At 37.2% G+C, this 21815-nt stretch overlaps 1 protein-coding gene across 4 annotated transcripts in view; it reads right to left on the minus strand.

Annotated features, from left to right (window-relative positions):
- Positions 1-21815, minus strand: part of SCAPER (S-phase cyclin A associated protein in the ER) — a 587291-nt gene that overhangs the window by 279344 nt on the left and 286132 nt on the right. For all 4 annotated transcript variants that reach the window (XM_030930958.1, XM_030930961.1, XM_030930960.1 and 1 more), the window contains one exon: positions 13672-13737. In XM_030930958.1, coding sequence (XP_030786818.1) covers positions 13672-13737 — 66 coding nt within the window. The remainder of the gene's footprint in view (positions 1-13671; positions 13738-21815) is intronic.

Genomic DNA, 21815 nt, shown 5'->3' on the forward strand with positions numbered 1-21815 from the left:
TTTCTAAATAACTCCTGGATTAAAAATAAAATCAATACCAATTACGTGGAGATGAATAAAACAAAAACACTCTCTACGAAAACACAGTAAGAAGGATAAAAGAAGAAATGAAGTCAAAGTGAAAACAAAATAGAAAACAAAAAGATCGAATCTATACATTTTAAAGCAATTTTTGGAAAGGACCAATAAAAAACAACCTCTGAAAAGTTTACTCAAAAAACAACAACAGAAGAAATTTCTAATACTAGCAAGAAAAACCAAAGAAAAAAATGTATTAAGAATTAAAGAAAATGTTAATGTGGATACACAGAAGTTGAAAATTATGCATTTTATTTAAAAAGTAACGGCAGTATGTATATTCCAAAATAAGAACAATGGTGTTCCATCATGAATGGGCGATGGATGTCGTCAAATAAGTTTTTTCTCCATCTAATGATATGTATGTGAGTTTTCTTATTTAGCCTGGTTATTTGATGGTTTTAAATTAGCATTTTATATGATTACATATTCTCTCCTTTTTTAGCACATCAATTACAGTCATATGCTGTATAAGGATGTTTCACTGACAGACTGCATATATGACAGTGGTCCCAAAAGATTATAATACTGTATTTTTAATGTATCTTTTCTATGTTTAGTTACATTTAGATACACAAATATTTATCATTTTGTTACAACTGCCTATAGTATTCAGTACAGTAACATGGCATACAGGTTTGTAGCCTAAGAGCTATAGGCCATACCATATAGCTTAAGTGTATAGTAGGCTACACCACCTAGGTTTGTGTATGTATACTCTGATGTTCAAATAATGATGAAATTGCTTAAGGACACATTTCTCAGAACATATTTTCATTGTTAAGTGATGTATGACTGTATATTTCTTATTTCTACTTTCATAGTTGCAAACTAAGTTTGCAGTACACATTTATAATTATTCCAAGCCCAGTTTCAAATAACACTACACTGCTTCACAGGTAGTGCTGTGAAGTACCTTATAATAACAAAATGTTCCTCATTCCGCCTTCCTATCCCTTCTATCATTGCTGTCATTCACTTCACCTAGACATAAATATACAGTCATCCCTTGGTATATGTGTGAGATTGGTTCCAGGACCCCCATGTAAAGCAAAATCTGCACATATTCAAGTCCTGCAGTGGGCCCCTTGGAATCTGCAAATATGAAAAGTCAGCCCTCCATATCCATGAGTTTTATATCCTGAGAATACTATATTTTCAATCCCTGTTTCGTTGAAAACATCTGCATATCATTGGGCTTGGGTAGTTCAAACTCATGCTGTTTAAGGGTCAACACATAAGCATACATAATAGAAAACATTGTTGCTATTATTATTTTGAACAAACTGTTATCTGTTAAATTAATAAGAAAAATATGCTATTTTATCTATGTTTATTCATTCTTCAAAATTCTTCCTTTTGTTATACAGATCTGAGTTTCTGACCTGTATCATTTAACTTCTCTCTAAAGAACTTCTTTTAACATTTCCTGCAAGGCAAGTCTAATAGCAACAAATTCCCTCAATTTAGTTTATCTGAAAAAGTTTTTATTTCTTCATTTTTGAAGTATAACTTTGCACAGTGCAGAATTTTAGGTTGGTGAGTTTTTCTCTAATCTTTGCTCCCATATAGGTACGGTGCTTCTTTCCCCTTTGGTGTCTTTCAGGATTTTTCATTTCTCTTTGATTTACTGCAATTTGAATATGATAACACTCACAGGTAGAATTTTTTGTTTTTATTTTTTGGGGAAGCATTTATCTTGCTTGGTGTTCTCCTATTCTCCAAACCTCCTGGATCTAGGATTTGGTGTCTGTCACTAATTTGGGGAAAATTCTCAGTCATCATTGTTTCAAATACTGCTTCCATTCCTCCTCACTTTCTTTTCCCTTCTGATATCCCAATTACATGTATATTATACCTTTTTGTAGTTGTCCCACGGTTTTAGATACTCTGTTCACTTTTTCCCCAGTATTCTTTAAATTGCTTTTCACTTTTGGAAGTTACTATTGTCATATCCTCAAGTTGAAATTATTTCCTCAGCTATCTGGTCTACTAATGAGCCTGTCAACAGCAGCGTTCACTTCTGTTACCGTGTTTTTAAATTTTGGCATTTCTATTTTTATTGTTTCTTAGAATATTGGGCTGGGCACAATGGCTCTCGCCTATAATCCCAGTGCCGTGGGAGGCTGAGGCAAGAGGACTGCTTGAGGCCAGGAGCTCAAGATCAGCCTGGGCAACAATATAGTGAGATCTTGACTCTTTAAAAAAAAAAAAAAAAAAAAAAAGCTGGGCATGGTGGCGTGTGCCTATAGTCCTAACTCCTCAGGAGGCTGAGTTGGGAGTTGCCTGAGCCCAGGTGGCTGAGGTTACAGTAAGCTATGATCATGCCACTGCACTTCAGCCTGGGCAACAGAATGAGACCTTTGATTAAAAGGTCTCACTTAAAAAAATTTTATCTCCCAGCTTATATTATCTATGTGTCATTGCATGCTGTCCACTTTTTCCATTAATGCCCTAGCATATTATTCATAGTTGTTTAAATTTCTGATCCAGTAATTCCAACATTTCTGCTGTATTTGACTCTGAATCTGATGCTAGTTCAGTCTCCTCAAATTGCATTTTTTGCCTTTTAGTATATCCTGTCAGTTTTTTGAAAGATGGACATGATGTACTGGGTAAATGGAACTATGGTAGTAAATAAGCCTTTAGTAAAATCATGGTAAGAGGTGAAAGCAGGGTAAATGTGATTAGATCTCACTCTTTTGGTGAGCCTACGCAGCTTGACTGTTACTTTAACCAGTGCTTCTCTTTTTTTTCCCCTTATGTGGAAGAGCATGGCTAATGAACGTTTAAGAGTTGGGTTTTCCCATTTTACCAAGTAGAATTGGCTATGATAAAACCCCAGAAGGTTAGACTCTGGTGAAATAGTTTTTTCTTTCCTGAGGGCAGGGCTTGGTAATAACGGAATGCTCTGACATAGTTCAAAATAATTACTTTTCCCCTCCCATGATGCCACTGTGGTGTTCAGTGGCCTACTCTACAGAGGACCCCAAGAGACTCTGCAACTGAGAAAACCAGTGCCAGCATAGCCCTGTGTGCCCACTCCCAGCTTTCAACATCACTGAACCCACAGTTTGTCTTCCCAAACCCCAGCTGAGTCACCCACCATCCTCTACACCCTAATGTCACCCCAGCCAGCACCACCATGCATGTCCCTCAAGAAACCCAGCATGACTATCACACAAGTCCACAATCAGCCCCAGACCTCAGGCAAAATAGAAAGTTTTCCTGAAAGATTAGGAATAAGGCAAGGATGCCTACTAACACCATTGCTATTGAACACAGTTCTGGAACTCCTAACTGGAGCAATTAAGCAAGAAAAATAAATAAAATGCATCCAATTTGGGAAAGAAGTAAAATGACTGGATATGACAAAATCACACACAAAGAAAACCATAAAGTTTCCACAAAAAAATCATGATAGTATTAATAAACAAATTCAGTAAAGTTGTAGAATACAAAATCAACATACAGAAGTCAGTAAGATTTCTATATATAAACAACAAACTATCTAAAAGGGAAATTGGAAAAACAATTCCATTTACATTAACAAGAAAAACAAAAAATTAGTAATTAAAAAGGTGAAAGACTTATACACTGAAAAGTATAAAACACTGATTAGGGAAATTTAAAAAGACATAAATAAATGGATAGATACCCCACGTTCATGAATTGGAAGAATTAATATTGTTAAATTGACCATAATACCCAAAATGATCTACATATTCAGTGCAACCCCTATCAAAATTCCAAAAGCATTTCTATAGAAATACAAATAACAATCCTACAGCGCAAATGGAACAACAATAGTCCCCAAATAGCTAAATCAATCTTGAGCAAAAAGAACAAAACTAGAGGCATCACACTTTCTGACTTTAAATTATATTACAAAACTAATCAAAACAGTATGATAGTGGCAAAAAAACAGACCTACAGACCAATAGAATAGAATAGAGAATTCATAAATAAGTCCATACATTCAGTCAACTGATCTTTGACAAGGGCACCAAGAACATGCAATAGAGAAAGAACAGTCTCTTCAACATGGTGCTAGGAAAACGGAGTATCCTTATGCAAAAAAATGAAATTGAACACCAGTCTCATACAATATACAAAAATCTCAAAACAAAAAAAATGTAAGATTCAAAACTATAAAAGTCTTAGAAGAAAACATAAGAAAAAAACGAAAAAGAAATTGATAAATTCCTGGACACATACAGCTTCTCAAGACTGAACAAGAAAGAAATTGAATCTGTGAACAAACCAATAATGAGTTCTGAAATTGAGACAGTAATAGCCTACCATCCAAAAAAAAAAAAAAAAAAAAAGCCCAGGACCAGAAGGATTCACAGCTGAAGTCTACCTGATGTACAAAGAAGAGCTGGTACTATTCCTACTGAAACTATTGCAAAAAACTGAGGAGGAGGGACTCTGCCTTAACAGATCCCATAAGGCCAGCATAATCTTGATGCCAAAACCTGGCAGACACAATAAAAAAAGAAAGCTTCAGGCAAACATCCATGATGAACACTGATGCAAAAATCCAAAATGAAATACTGGGTAAATGGAATCCAGTAGCACATCAAAAAGCTTATCCACCATGATCAAGTAGGCTTCAACCTCAGAATGCAAAGTTGGTTCAACAAAGCAAATCAATAAACATTATTCATCACATAAACAGAACTAAAGACAAAAACCACATGATTATCTCAACAGATGCAGAAATGGCTTTTGATAAAATTTAACATCCATTCATGTTAAAAACTCTCAATAAACTAGGTATTGAAGGAATATACCTCAAAATAATAAGAGCCATTTATAATAGACCCACAGTCAACATTGTACTTAACAGGCAAAACCTGGAAGCATATCCCTTGAAAGCCGGCACAAGACAAGAATGCCCTCTCTCACCACTCCTATTCAACATAGTACTGGAAGTTCTGGCTAGGGCAATCAGGCAAGAGAAAGAAATAAAGGGTATTCAAATCGGAATAGAGGAGAAACTCAAACCATCCCTGTTTGCAGATGACATGATCCTGTATTTAGAAAATCCCAGTCTCAGCCCAAAAAGCTGCTGCTGCTTTTTTTTTTTTTTTTTTTTTTTTAGACAGGGTTTCACTCTGGTTGCCCAGGCTGGAGTGCAGTAGTGCAATCTCGGCTCACTGTAGCCTCGACCTCCCAGGCTCAGGTGATTCTTCCACCTCAGCCTCCCGAGTAGCTGGAACTACAGGTGAAAGCCACCATGTCTGGCTAAATTTTTTGTATTTTTAGTAAAGACAGGGTTTTGCTATGTTGCCCAGGATGGTCTCAAACTGAACTCAAGCAATCCGCCTGTTGTGGCCTACCAGAGTGTTGTGATTAAAGGCACGAACCACTGTGCCCAACCCTCCAAAAGTTTCTTGAGCTGAAAAACAGCTTCACCAAAGTCTCAGGATACAAACTCAATGTGCAAAAATCACTGGTATTCCTATACACCAACAGTCAAGCTGACAGTCAAATCAGGAACTAACTCCCATTCCATATTGCCACAAAAAGAATAAAATACCTAGGAATACAGCTAAGAGGTAAAATATCTCTATAAGGAGAACTGCAAGCCACTGCTCAAAGAAATCAGAGATGATACAAAGAAATGGAAAAACACTCCATGCTCATCGATAGGAAGACTCAATATCATTAAAATGGCTCAAAGCGATTTATTCAATTCAAAGCTATTCCCATTAAACTACCATTGATATTCTTCACAGAACTAAAAAAAAAAGCAAGCTATTTGAAAATTCATATGGAACCAAAAAAGAGCCCAAATAGCCAAGGCAATCCTAAGCAAAAAGAATAACGTTGGAGGCATCATGCTACCTGACTTCAAACTATACTACAGGGCTACAGTAACCAAAACAGCATAGTACTGGTATAATACAGACACACAGACCACTGGAACAGAATAGAGAGCCCAGAAATAAGGCCACACACCTACAACTATCTGATCTTCAACAAACCTGACAAAAGCAAGCAATGGGAAAAGGATTCTCTATTCAATAAATGGTGCGGGGATAACTGGCTAGCCATATGCAGAAGATTGAAACTGGACCTTTTCCTTATAGCATGTACAAAAATTAACTCAAGATGGATTAAAGACTTAAATGTAAAACCCAAAAGTATAAAAACCCTAGAAGACAACCTAGATAATACCATTTGGGACACAGGCATGGGCAAAGATTTCATGACAAAGACACCAAAAGCACTTGCAACAAAAGCAAACATTGACAAATGGTATCTCATTAAACTAAAGGGCTTCTGAACAGCAAAAGAAACTATCAACAGGGTAAACAGACAAACTACAGAATGGGAGAAAATTCTTGAAAACTATGCATCCAACAAAATATCTGGCATATATAGGGAACTCAAATTTACAAGAAAAAAAAACCCGATTAAAAAGTGGGCAAAGGACATGAACAGACACTTTTCTAAAGAAGATATACATATGGCCAAAAATCATATGAAAAAAAGCTCCACATCACTGATCACTAGAGAAATGCAAATCAAAACCATAATGAGATACCATGTCATACCAATGAAAATGGCTATGATTTAAAAGTCAAAAAATCACAGATGCTCGCAAGGTTGTAGAGAAAAAGAAATGCTTACACACTGTTGGGAGTGTAAATTAGTTCAGCCATTGTGGAAGACAGTGTGGTGATTCCTCAAAGGGCCTAAAGACAGAAATACCATTCAACCCAGCAATCCCGTTACTGGATGTATATCCAAAGGAATATAAATCATTCTACTATAAAGACACATGCACACACATATGTTCATCACCACACTATTCACAGTAACAAAGACCTGGAATCAATTTAAATGCCCATGAATGATAGACTGGATAAAGAAAATGTGGTATGTATACACCATGGAATATAATACAGCCATAAAAAGGAATGAGATCATGTCCTGTGCAGGGACATGGATGGTGCTGCAGGCCATTATCCTTAGCAAACTAACACAGGAAGAGAAAACCAAATATCCCATGTTCTCATTTATAAGTGGGAGCTAAATGATAAGAACACATAGACACATAGAGGGAAACAACATACATTAGGGCCTGTTGGAGGATGGACGGTGGGAGGAAGGAGAAGACCAAGAAAAATAACTAAGGAGTACTAGGCTTAATACCTGGGTGATGAAATAGTCTGTACAACAAACCCCCACGACACAAGTTTACTACCTATGTAACAAACCTGCACTTGTAACCCTGAACTTAAAAGTTAAAAAACAAACAACAAAAACAAACAAACAAATGAAGACTCAATAGATTCACAGATAGATGTCATACAATGTGTATTCTCTGACCACAACAGGATGAAGTTAGAAATCTGTAACAAAAAAATCAACCTGAAAAATTCACAAATGTGTGAAAAATAACACATTTTTACACAACCAATGAATCACAAAAGTAGTCAAAGAAAAATCAGAAAATACAGACAAATGAAAATGAAAGCACAACATATCAAAATCAGTGAAAGAAGGGGACATTTACATTTAACAAAGTAGAAAAAGAAGAAAAATCTAAACCCAAAGCTAAACCCAAAGCTTTATTATTTCCTTCAGAAAGAATAATAAAGATTAGTATAGGGATAAATGAAACAGAATTTTATAATATAGAGAAAAATCAATGAAACCAACAGCTGGCTCTTCCATAAGACAATTAAACTAACAAACCTTTAGCTAGATTGACTATGAAAAGATACTAATTGCTAAATTCAGAAATGAAAGTGGGCACATTACTACTGATTCTACATACATAAGAAGGATTCAAAGAGAGTACTATTAACAACTGTATGGCAATAAATTGGATAACCTACACAAAACAGACCACTTCCTAGAAACCCAAAATATGTCAAAATCTAATGATGAAGAAATACAAGACCTAAAAGATATATAATTAAGTCGATTAGTAATCAAAATCTCTCATCAAAGAAAAGCCTTGGACTTGATGGATTCACTAGTGAATTCTACCAAGCATGTAAAGAAGATGTAATAGCACTTCAGGACGCTGAGTGGGGCGGATTGCTTGAGCCCAGGAGTTCGAAAGCAGCCTGGGCTACATGGTAAGACCCCATCCCTACAAAAAAATACAAAAATTATCCGAGTTGGTGGCACACTCCTGTAGTCCCAAGGTACTTGGGAGGCTGAAGTGGGAGGATCCCTTGAATCCAGGAGGCAGAGGCTGCAGTGAGCTGAGATCGCGCCACTGCACTCCAGTTTGGCAACAGAGCAAGAGTTTATCTCAAAAGCAAAAATGTGTGTATGTGTATATACATATATAGACACACATACAAATAAGGCCAGGCACGGTGGCTCACGCCTGTAATCCCAGCACTTTGGGACACCAACGTAGGCGGATCACAAGGTCAGGAGATTGAGACCATCCTGGCTAACATGGTGAAACTCCATCTCTACTAAAAATACAAAAAATTAGCTGGGCGTGGTGGCACACACCTGTAATCCCAGCTACTTGAGAGGCTGAGGCAGGAGAATTGCTTGAACCCAGGAGCTGGGGGTTGCAGTGAGCTGAGATCCCACTATTGCACTCCAGCCTGAGCGACAGAGCAAGACTCTGTCTCAAAAAGAAAAGAATACACAAATGTCCAAAAAGCACATGAAAAGATGTCCAACACCACTAATTGTTAGGTAAATGCAATCCGAAACTAGAATGAGATACTATCTCAACTATATGGATGGCTACCATCAAAAAAAAAAAAAGCAGAAAATAACAAGTACTGGTGAGGATGTGGAGATATTGTTACTCTTGTGCAGAGCTGGTGAGAATGTAAAAAATGGTATAGCTACTGTGGAAGACAGTGTGCTGGTATTAATATCAAAAACAGATCTGCCATATGATCTAGCAATTCCACTTCTGGGTATACACAGAAAAGAATGAAAAGCAGGGACTCAAAGAGATATTTGTATACCCATGTTCACAGCAGCATTATTCATAATTGCTAAATAGCGGAAGCAATCCAAATGTCTAACGACAGATTAATGGATAAGCAACACATATAGTGGAGTATTATTCTGCCCTAGCAAGGATGAATATTCTTATTCTTGGTGCAACATGGATAAATCTTGAGGATATCATGATAAATGAAATAAGCCTATCACAAAAAGACAAACACTGTATATTTACACTTATATGAGTTACCCAGAGTAGTCAATATAATAATAATAGAAAGTAGAATGGTGGTTGCCAAGTGCTAGGAACAGGAGGTATGGGAAATTATTGTTTAACAGGTATAGTTTTAGTTTTGTAAGATAAAAATAGTTCTGGAGATGGATGATGTAATAGCTACACAACAATATGAATGTACTTAATATCAATAAACTGTATTAATAATGAGTAAGATAGTAAATTTTGCTATATGTATTTCATCACCATTTTAAAAAATGAAAAAAACGTACATTGGTAGCCATCTATGTCTCTTAGATATAGTATAGATATGAAGTATTGATTACTTAATTTGCTTTCCTTGTTGATATATATAGTTTTTGGGAAGATATATACAGAAACTTGAATTTAAGTAGCATTACTATCCTTTAGGGCCTCTATCATTTTAATGGAAAAAGCTCATACTGTATCAAAATTAAAAGTTTGCAATCATCATAAGCATTTCCTCACAGCATTAAAATGTCTATAAATATAATTTTTAAAAATCCAATTAAGTAGTTTGGAATTTCAAAAGTAAAACAAATTGGGCACTTTTAACTTCCTTTTCCTTGTATTACCTGATCATATTCAATATTTTTTCCTACCGATGAATGATCTTGCTCATATTAATTTATACAAGGTATTTATATATAACATGAGCTCTGTATCATTTTTGTTGTAAATATTTCTACCCCTCTTTTTTCTTTATGGTATTTAACCAAGCATAAAGTTTTCACTTTGATAGAATCAAATTCATCAGTCTTTTCTTCTCTGACTCCTGTGTCTAGAAGTTTATTTAGAAGGGACTTTGACATTTCCTCTGTTTTCTTCTAGTGCTTTTATAGTTTCATGTTTTTATCATTACATCTCTGATTAATCAGCAATTTAACTGCTAGAATAAGGAGTGAAAAGAGTATTCAACAACATTTACTGGCTAATCTTATCCTTTCCCTAATGACTTGGAATTCCACCTTTGTCATTGTATCAGTTATTACCTGCTGTGAAACAAACTGCCTCAAAACTCAGTGTCTTCAAACAACTATTTGCTCTGGGCAGTTTGATCTGGGCTCAGCTAGGTAATTCTTCTGGTCTCACCTAACGTAACCGGCTAGGTGCTAACTGGTCCTGGATGGCCTTGATCCCTTGTCTAGGGTTTTCAGAAGGGACAGCTGGGACAACTGAGCCTGTTCCTTCATGGGATTTCTCACTCACAAGGAGGCTGACCCAGGCTTCCTTACATGGCAGTTACCGAAGAATAAGAAAGTGCAGGTGAGAATAGAAACCATAGACCCATGAGGTTAAAAGGCTTGGAAGTCACATATCACTTCTACAGCTTTCAATGGGCTAAAACAAGTCACAGGTCCAGAAGTTCAAGAGGAAGGGAAACAGAGTCCACTTCTTGATAGGAGAAACAGCAAAGTTATACTGCAAAGGGGCATGTATTCAGAAAGGGCTCAACTTCTTCTGGCCATCTTTTGCAAATACTATATAACACAGTCATATATACTAAATTTCCTCAAGTATTTAGATGTATTTCTAGACTGTTTTAAAAATCTCTCCCAGCCGGGCGTGACGGCTCACGCCTATAATCCCAGAACTTCGGGAGGCCAAGGCAGGCGGATCACTTGAGGTCAGGAGATCAAGACCAGTCTGGTCAACACTGGTGAAACCCCGTCTCTACTAAAAATACAAAAATTAGCTGGGTGTGGTGGCAGGCGCCTGTGATCCCAGCTACTAGGGAGGCTGAGGCACGAGAATCACTTGAACCCGGGAGGAAGAGGTTGCAGTCAGCCGAGATCTCGCCACTACATTCCAGCCTGGGCGATAGAGTGAGACTCTGTCTTAAACAACAACAACAAAAAAAAACCAAACAAAACAAAACAAAACAAAAAACCAAAACCAAAACAAAAGAACACTCTTCCAACAACTTGTATTTTTATTCATGTGTGAGTGCAGCTTTACAATTTTATTAAATATCCATTAGCTGAGTCCTAACTCATATTCTTTCTTTCAAAAATTTTTCTTAGAAATTCTCAGACGTTTCTATATTCTCTTTAGAATGATTTTAGATCTATGAAAAAAAAGTTGCTATTTTATAGGAATTACATTACATTTGTAGGAATATTTACAGCAAACTTACTGTCCTGTGTCTTTTATCCAAGAATATGATTTATCTTTCCATTTACAAAAGTCTTTTATATCTCTTCTTAGCTTTTTAAGATTTTCTTTTAATAGATCTTTCACATTTCCTCTTAAGTTTACTCTTAAAGGTTGGGCATGGTGGCTCATGCCTATAATCCCAGCACTTTGGGAGGCTGAGGTGAGTGGATTGCCTGAGCGCAAGAGTTCAAGACCAAGCTGGGCAACAAGGTGAAACCCTGTCTCTACTAAAATACAAAAAACTAGCTGGGCATGGTGGCACATATCTGTAATCCCAGTTACGTGGGAGGCTGAGGCACAAGAATTGCCTGAACCTGGGAGGTGTAGGTTGCAGTGAGCCTAGATCACACTACTTCCCTTCAGACTGGGTGACACAGCGAGACTCTGTCTTCAAAAAAAATATGTTAAGTTTTCTCTTAAATATTTTACTTCTTTTTATTGCTACTGTAAATATATTTATATTTTCTAAGTGGTTATTGCAAAGAAAGCTATTAATTTTTGTATGCTAGATATGCTGTTGTGTAGCTTCAGGCCAGTTACCCTCTCTAGAGCTTAGTTTCCCTAATTAACCTCATAGAATTATTGTCAGGAATTAGGTAGCACACATAGAGTCTAGCATAAGGTAATGGCTCAGTAAATGTTATCTATTACTGTAATTATATTAATTTGGTAATCCACCATCCTACTGAATTGATTTCTCTTGTTGCTTCTACTAGTTTTTCACTCCATTCTCCTGGACTTTGTGATATACAGTATCTTCATAATCTTGATAATTTTCTTACTTCTTTAATGTTTTATACATATTTATCTTTTTATTGCAATGCCTAATACTTTCAGAACAATAATAAATAAAAGCAGTAAGCTGATGGGTATCTTTTGACAGGCAAGACTATTTGTACTGTAAACGCAAATAATGGCTACATTAACATTCTATAGCATGTGTACACCAACAAGTGGTTATGGATATTCCTCAACTTGGGGCACTTAAATTAAATTGTTTCTTGACTTTTTCACTGTTAAAGGTACCAGTAAAAGAGTCATCTATGCAAAATTAATGCAGGAACAGAAAGCCAACCACCACATGTTCTCACTTATAAAGGGGAGCTGAACAAGGAGAACACATAAACAGAGGGAGCGGAACAACACACGCTGGGGCCTGTCGAGGGGTGATGAGAGGAGGGAGAGCATCAAGACAAATAGCTAATGCATGCTGGGCTTAATACTTAGGTGATAGGTTGATAGGTGCAGCAAACCACCATGACACATGTTTACCTATGAAACAAACCTGCACATCCTGCACATGTACTGCAGAACTTAAAATAAATATTTTTTTAAAAGAGTCATGTATGTATATAAATATCTGAGCACATTTTGCACTATTTCACTGAGCAGTCTTAGATCTGAATAAGACTTCCTAAACTGCTAATGCACGCTGCTTTTCAACAAGACCATACTAGTCTGTACTCCCTTCAATAGTGTTTGTGAGTACTTTTCTTACTGCAGCTCTACTGACAGTATTTTTAAGAGAAGCAAAAAGATGCCTTTGTTTACCTAGCTATTGTTTAATTACATTTACACCTCAATGGTGAAGTCTAAATTCTCACCTAAAATCTCGTGAGAATTGGCATTAGAGAACGCTAATTCTCTTTACAGACTGGCCTGCGGAACAATCCCTAAAGAGATCTCCTCAGAGCAAGCACCAGCACAGCCTTGCTTTGCCAGAACCTGATCTGTTAGAACAGGGATTCTCAACCTTGGCACTATTAACATTCCTCTCGTCCCCCCTCGACAGGCCCCAACATGTGTTGTTCCCCTCCCTCTGTTTATGTGTTCTCCTTGTTCAACTCCCCCTTATAAGTGTGAATACAGTGTTTGGTTTTCTGTTCCTGCATTAATTTTGCACAGATGACTCTTTTACTGCTACTTTTCACAGTGAAAAAGTCACTGTTCTCTCTGTGAGGGTTGTCTTATACATTGAATAATATATAGCAGAATCCTTGGCCTCCACCCACATGATGCTAGCAGCCTCAAGTTGTGCTCACAAGAACTGTGCCCAGACGCAGCCAAATATCCTCAGCAAACTCTCCTCTAGTTGGATACTACTGTGTTAACACAATGTTGTTCTAGAAATCAGAAACAAAGAATCTAATTACAGACATAACATGATGGTTGAGATACACTTTTGTTACAGGCATAGACTGAAGAAAAGGAGAACTAAAATGTGGAATACTCACTTTGCTTTATAAGGTGAATCAGATCCAGAATTTTTGGTTTCCATTAAACTCTCATATTCCTTAGCCCTGAAGAGAAAAAAGGTTTTAACACAGTTATTTCACTGCTAATTTTTATAATAAAGCAAAATGTTGGCTGTATTTTTCCCCTATTAAATTTAACACTCAGCCTATTAAATTTGGTGACTGAAGTGGCTGACTACCTATGTACCTCAAGAGTTATACAATGAAAAGATAAATACAGGTAAAGAATAATACAAAAAATAGTCATTGAATTTTAGAAATAACTAAAAAGGCAGTGGAAATAACTTGACCAGACTCTCAAAGATTTGTTTTGTTTTTGTTTTTTATACTGACTAAATACCAAAGGTTCAGAAAAATTTGAGATACTTCTCTGCCCCTTTCTAACTAGGCTCCAGCTTGCCTAAACTGGTAGCTGACAGTCATCAAGCTGGTCACTGATGTAAGACAGCTCTCACTATAGCAATCCATTAATGTTGACTTAATTTGTATACTTCTCTTTTTGGAGGAAAAAAAGAGGAAAATGACAATTTTAATGTTAACTGCTCATCCAAAGGATCCTGTTGTCAAAGAATTCATCCAGTGATCTATGAAAAAATTGCCCACAACGTAAAACAATCTAGAGAGTAATGACAGGTGAAAAAAACATACTCCTACCTAAAAAAGTGAGAACGATGCAAATTACAATAGCCTTAATGAGGAAAAAAGCAAACTAGACAGGTGATTCTTTGGAATAAAGAAATATCTAAATTGGAATAAAATATGAAATTACATATTTTTTCAACTAAAGTATGCTCACTGCCATCAGCCTAAATATTATGATTTTTATAAATATAAAGATTTTTACAAATATAAACATTTTGCATGTCAAAATGGAGAAATAACTACTTGATAGCTGAAAGTAATTGTGACCTCATCTGAAAGGTGGGAAAAGTAACAATTATGCGTGGTGGAGTATGTTCCAAGCATTGTACTGACTGTTGTACATTCAATAGTATCACAAGTATCTAAAAATTCAATATGGTATTATCCCTATGATACGATTTAGATATTTGTCCCCTGCACATCTCATGTAGAAATGTGATCCCCAATGTTGGAGGTGGGGTCCAGTGAAAGGTGGCTGGATCACAAGGGTGGATCTCTCATGAATAGCAAGGTGCCCTCCTTACAGGAATGAATAATAATGAGTTCATATGACATCCAGTTGTTTAAGAGTGTGGCATCTCACCCTGTGAGCATTATTGTATGTCTCTTGGTTGATTGTATGTCTTCTTTTGAGAAGTGTCTGTTCATGTCCTTTGCCCACCTTTCAATGGCTTTGTTTTTGGCTTATTCAATTGTCTAAGTTCCTTATAGATTCTGGATATTAAACCTTTGGATGCACAGTTTCTGAAATATTTTCTCCCATTCTGTAGGTTATCTGTTCACTCTGTTGACAGTTTCTTTTGCTGTGCAGAAGCTCTTTAATTAGGTCTCGCTTGTCAGTTTTTGTGTTTATTGTAATTGCTTTTGAGGACTTAGTCATAAATTCATTGCCAAGGCCACTGTCCAGAATGGTATTCCCTAGGCTTTCCTCTAGGAATTTTATAGTTTAGAGGTCTTACCTTTAAATCTTTCATTCATCTTGAGTTAACTTTTGTATATGATGAAATGTAGGGGTCTAATTTATTTATTCTGCATATGGCTAGCCAGTTATTTCAGCACCATTTATTAAATAGGGAGTCCTTTCTTCATTGCTTATTTTTGTCAGCTTTACCAAAGATCAGATGGCTATAGATGTGCTGCATTATTTCTGGGTTCTCTATTCTGTTCCACTGGTCTTAAGTGTCTGGTTTTGTACCAGTACCATGTGCTGTCTTGGTTACTGTAGACTTATAGTATAGTTTGAAATTGGGTAATGTAATGCCTCCTGTTTTGCTCTTTTTGCTTAGGATTGCTTTGGCTCTTCAGGCTCTTTTATGGCTCCATATGCATTTTAGAATAGCTTTTCATAATTTTGTAAAAAATGATATTGATAAACAAAGACCATATGATCACCTCAATAGATGCAGAAGCAGCTTTCAATAAAATCCAGCATCCCTTCATGATTAAAAAAAAAAAAAAAAAAAACCCTCAACAGACTAAGAATTGAATGAACATACCTCAAAATAATAAAAGTCATCTATGGCAACCCCATAGCCAATCCCATTGTGGATGGGCAAAAGCTGGAAGCATTTCCCTGAAGAACAGGAACATGACAAGGATGTCCACTCTCACCACTCCTACATATTGCAAGTCCTAGCCAGAGTAATCAGCAAGAGAAATAAAAGGCATTCAAACAGGAAAATAAGTTAAATTATCTCTCTTCACTGACAATATGATTCTATACCTAGAAAACTCTAAAGACTCTGCCAAAAGGCTCCTAGAACTGATAAGACGACTTCGGTGAAGTTTCAGGATACAAAATCAATGTACAAAAATCAGTAGCATTTCTATACACTAATAACATTGAAGGTGAGAGCCGAATCAAGAATACAATCCCATTTACACGGACTACACATACACAAAAATAAGATACCTAAGAATACATTTAAACCAAGGAAGTGAAAGATCTCTACAAGAAGGACTACAAAAGATTACTGAAATAAATCATATATGACACAAATAAATGAAAAAACATTCCATATGGGCTCACGGATTGGAAGAATCAATATCATTAAAATGGCTGCCCAAAGTAACCTGCAGATTCAATACTACTCCTATCAAGTTACCTTTCATTTTTTCTTCACCTTCTGGGACACTGCAAATTTGAGTATTTTGTGACCTTATGATGTTGCATATGTCACATACGCTGTTTTTCAGTTGTAAACAGCATCAGTGGTATCTGTGATTTCCTCAGTGACTTATGGTAGGGTTGTTAGTGAAGGTTCTGGTGAAGTTTTGCTGGGGATGGGGACACCTCAAGCCCCAGTAGTGGCAGCAGGGGGCCAAATATACTTGTTCTTAGGCTCCACAATGACAAACACTGATACCAGTGTTAGCAGGTCCAGGTGAGCAGGTCCAGGCAGCTTGCTCTGGTGACAGGGGTGGCAACAATGGGCTAATGAGGAAGGTGGGTTCTGGGGCCATGGTATGGGCAATGGCAGTAGCATTGGCATGAATAACCTCTGGATCCCAAGTAATTCACACTCACATTGTTGGTGGTAGCCTTCATGGGCTGGCAGTCTAGTCCCCAGGCTTGCAGGTGGATGAATCCCCACCTGCAATGACAGGTTGGGTGGGCTTTCCCTTAATCCTCCAGAATGAATACTCAGGTACCAACAACGGTGGACTGGGCTGGGCAGTCCCCAGGCCTCTGAGCAACATGCTTGGTTACTGGAGGTGTAGAGATGAGCTGGGTGGATCTGTTATCAGGGACTCTGGTGGTATGTGTAGGTGCGAGCTTTGGTAGGCTGGCATGGGGTAATACTCAGGCCTAACGCAGAATGCTTGGGTGAGCATGGCAGTGGCTGCACTGCAGCCCCACAACTAGGGAGAGTGAGGTTGCTCTCAGTAGCAGCACCCATATGCAGGCAGCTGGGAAGCATGCACATTGCTTGTGCTTTGGCCCCAGGTTCAGCGGCCCACAGCAGTGGCTGCTGTTGGAAGGGAAGTTCATTCTTGGACGTATGAAGATGTTACAGTGGCCTCACCGCTAGGGGCAGTAGGGTCTTTGCCAATGGTTCTTACTTCATCCCTGGAGGCAGAGGCCAACTGTGGTGCTGGCAGGGGGTGGGGAATGTCAGTGGGGTTTGAGTTATGGAAATGCAGAAGCTGTTGGATCCCTGGGCAGAATGTAGCTCTGGTAGGAGCCGGACTGTGGTTGTGGCACCTTTCTGTAGCTGCTCAGGACTCAGGGGTATGTGAGGCCCAAGCATGGACTCCCTCTCAGGAACAATACCTTTATGTGGTCTCCAAGTAGGTTCTTATGTTAGTTGCAGGGGCTTTCCCATGGCTGGACGCAGGAGTCCGCGGTGGGAATATAGGCTGTTGGGGATCACGCACTTCCTTTCCCCATACTGGGGAGCCTCTCCAGGCTCCCAGCTGATCCCAGAAGAACAGGCTACCTCACTTTGCTCTCCTATCTTGCTTTAGGTCAGAGGTGTCCAATCTTTTGGCTTCCCTGACCACAGTGGAAGAAGAAGAACTGCCTTGGGCCACACATAGAATACACTGACAGTAACGATAGCTGATGAGCTTTAAAAAAAAAAAAAAATCACAAAAAAAACTCATAATGCTTTAAGAAAGTTTGCAAATTTGTGTTTGGCCGCACTCAAAGCCATCCTGGGCCACATGCGGCCTGCAGGATGTGCATTGCACAAGCTTGCTTTAGGTGTCTCCTGTCACTTCGCGGTTGAATGCCAGTATTCTCGGATGATCTGTTCAAAGTGTGATTATCTACTCACTATTTTGGTTCTTTGTTGTGGAGGAGGCACATACTAGATGCCTCTAGTCACCCATCTGGAAGCACCTCCCATTTGATTCACTTTTAGCATTCAATTAAATATTTATTTCCAGAGTTTTGACTCTTCATAAACTATAGTAGAGGGAGGATACAAAGAGGTATATACATAATGAGAATATTCAAGAAACTTAGTCTGTAGAAGGAAGAAGATGACATAACAGCATAGAAAGATACATAATTCCAGCCACGTTCGGTGGCTCACGACTGTAATCCTAGCACTTTGAGAGGCTGAGGCGGGTGGATCACTTGAGGTCAGGAGTTCGAGACCAGCCTGGCCAACATGGCAAAGCCCTGTCTCTACTAAAAATACAAAAATTAGCTGGCAGTGTGGCGCGTGCCTGTAATCCCAGCTAATTAGGTGGCTGAAACATGAGAATCATTTGAACCTGGGAGGCGGAGGTTGCAATGAGCCAAGAATTACGGCACTGCACTCCAGCCTGGGTAACAGAGAGAGACTCTGTCTCAAACAAAACAAAACAAACAAACAAACAAACAAAAACATAATTCCATGGGGTAGAGTAATGACAGGTAAGTAATGTGATATGTTCATTTCCAGCTAAGTTTCCTGAAGGAAATGGAATGTGTACTCTCTTGAAAGTCAGAGGGTCTCTGAATACAAAGGAAATGGCATTACTACCAGAGAAAATTGAGTAAACAATGCTGAACATAAGGAAAAATACAAGTTATGCTTAGAACATTGTGGAGACCCATTTGGTCAGAGCAAAAGATTAAAATGTGAGAATAGCAAGAGATAAGGTTGAAAGAATCCTTTCAGATATACTGCCACAATTACAATCTGATGATTTGTTTTTTAGATGATTGTCTACTTTGGTAAGATTTAAAATTTTATTGGTGTAGTGTTGTACACTGCATTTCCTCATTATTAATCTCAATATCATCTTGATTATACTCCCTCTCAGTCATAATGTGGGATATATGTATGCTCCATTTTATTTTTTATTAGCTTTTTTGCAGGCTATTTTACAAATCTTAAGAAATTACATCTCTGTTTTTTTATCTTTATAAAAAGTAGTATATTGTAAGTGTCACATGTGTATTTGTTAAATAAAACTAAGTAAATCCATCTATCTTGTTTTCCATGGGGGTGATAACAATATCGTTCTAGCTCCTTGAGTTATTTACATCATTTCTACATCAACTGATAACAAAATCATTTAAAGCAAAAATTTCATTCTGAGCAAAGCTTTGGTAACATCCTGTAAGTTTCATACTGTCATAAATTTCAAATAATCTATAGTTTTCACTTTGATTTACTCCTAACAATTCATATTGAAAATGTTTTCTTTTTGTCACCCTTGCGTCCAAAAAAATGTTTTATTCTATAATTTGAAAAAAATTTGGTCAGTTTCATGGAGATATTATTTCCATACAATAAAAAATTTTTAATTTGTGTATAATTCAATGAGTTTTCACTATTATGTACCCCAGTATAACCAAAATCACAATCATGATATGAAAGATTTCCACTACACCACAAAGTTCTCTTTTGTCTCTTTCTAGTCAATTTCTTCCCCTACCTCTTGCTCCTAGAAATCAGCCATCTGTTTTCTACCAGTAAGGCTTTCTAGAATATACACTTATTACAACCATACACCCTATTGTCTCTAAATTAATTCATTTAGCATAAAGCTCTTGCCATTCATTTAAACTGTTGAATGTATCACTAGTTCATTTCTTTTAATTGCTTAATAACATTCCACTGTTCAAACAGGCAACATACAGAACGGGAGAAAATTTTTGCAATCTACTCATCTGACAAAGGGCTAATATCCAGAATCTACAAAGAACTCAGATAAATTTACAAGAAAAAAAACTCCATCAAAAAGTGGGCAAAGGATATGAACAGATACTTCTCAAAAGAAGACATTTATGCAGCCAACAGACCCATGAAAACATGCTCATCATCACTGGCCATCAGAGAAATGCAAATCAAAACCACAGTGAGATACCATCTCACACCAGTTAGAATGGCGATCATTAAAATGTCAGGAAACAACAGGTGCTGGAGAGGATGCGGAGAAATAGGAACACTTTTACACTGTTGGTGGGACTGTAAACTAGTTCAACCACCGTGGAAGACAGTGTAGCGATTCCTCAATAATCTAGAACTAGAAATACCATTTGACCCAGCCATCCCATTACTGGGTATATACCCAAAGGATTGTATATCATGCTGCTATAAAGACACATGCACACATATGTTTATTGTGGCATTATTCACAATAGCAAAGACTTGGAACCAACCCAAATGTCTATCAATGATAGATGGATTAAGAAAATGTGGCACATATACACCATGGAATACTATGCAGCCATAAAAAAAAGATGAGTTCACGTCCTTTGTAAGGACATGGATTCAGCTGGAAACCATCATTCTCAGTAAACTATTGCAAGGACAAAAAAACCAAACACTGCATGTTCTCACTCATAGATGGGAATTGAACAATGAGAACACTTGGACACAGGAAGGGGAACATCACACACCAGGGCCTGTCGTGGGGTCGGGGGAGGGGAGAAGGTTAGCATTAGGAGATATACCTAATGTAAATGACGAGTTAATGGGTGCAGCACACCAACATGGCACATGTATACATATGTAACAAACCTGCACATTATGCACACGTACCCTAGAACTTAAAGTATAATAAAAAAATTATAATTTCCCTCACTATTTATCCAGTGAAACAAGTAAACAAAGAGACAATATAGCACACAAAAAAATAATGTTCCACTGTTCAGACACCTGAAAATTTGTTTATCCACTCACAAGTTAGACATCTCACTTTTTTCCAGATTAGGGTTACTATGAATAAAACTACTATGAGAATTTGCAGACAAGTCCTTGGGTGAAAAATGTTTTCATTTGTCACAGATAAATTACCTAGGAGTGGGTCATGTAATAAGCATGTACTTAACTTTAAATGACCAAAGTATTTTCTGAACTTTAAATGAGCGAAGTATTTTCTGAAGTAATCATTCCAACTTGCATTTCTAACAGTAAAGTATGAAAGTTACAGTTGCTTTAGTCCTGGCCAATACTTGGTTTGGCCAATCTTAGAAATTCCTGTGGGTGTATAGTGGTATCTCACTGTGGTTTAATTTGCAATTTCCTAATAATGATGTAAACAACCTACTATGTGGGTATTTGCTGTCCGTACATCTTCTCTAGCTAAGTGTATTCCAGTTTTTTGCTGTGTTAAAATCATTGTTTATTTTCAGAGGTGGTGGTGAGGTGGGGCTTTGATTGATCTTTTGTAATACATTTCTAGTTTTATTGACTTATGCACAATGAATATATAATTTCCATTTCAGAATTAGAGGAATTAGAATTCTTTGTCTTTTGTGTTTTGTTGTTTGTTCATGTTTTAAAAAATGTTTCATGGAAATGCATTTTTTAAAATATGTATGGTCTACTGGCAGACATCAAAGCTTGGCAATAAACACCTGGACATATTTCTGGACTCTCAATTCTAATGGACTAGAATATAATAGAATATAGCTTAATAATTTATATGTCTATCCTCACGTTAAGGTAACAGTTAATTACTATAGGTTTGTAATAAGTTTTGAAATTGAGTAGTTCAGTCCTCTTTGTTCTTCTTCTTCAAGATTGTTTTGGCTA

This window comes from Rhinopithecus roxellana, chromosome 5 (genome assembly GCF_007565055.1).
Source record: "Rhinopithecus roxellana isolate Shanxi Qingling chromosome 5, ASM756505v1, whole genome shotgun sequence".
In the NCBI taxonomy this organism is placed as follows: Eukaryota; Metazoa; Chordata; class Mammalia; order Primates; family Cercopithecidae; genus Rhinopithecus; species Rhinopithecus roxellana.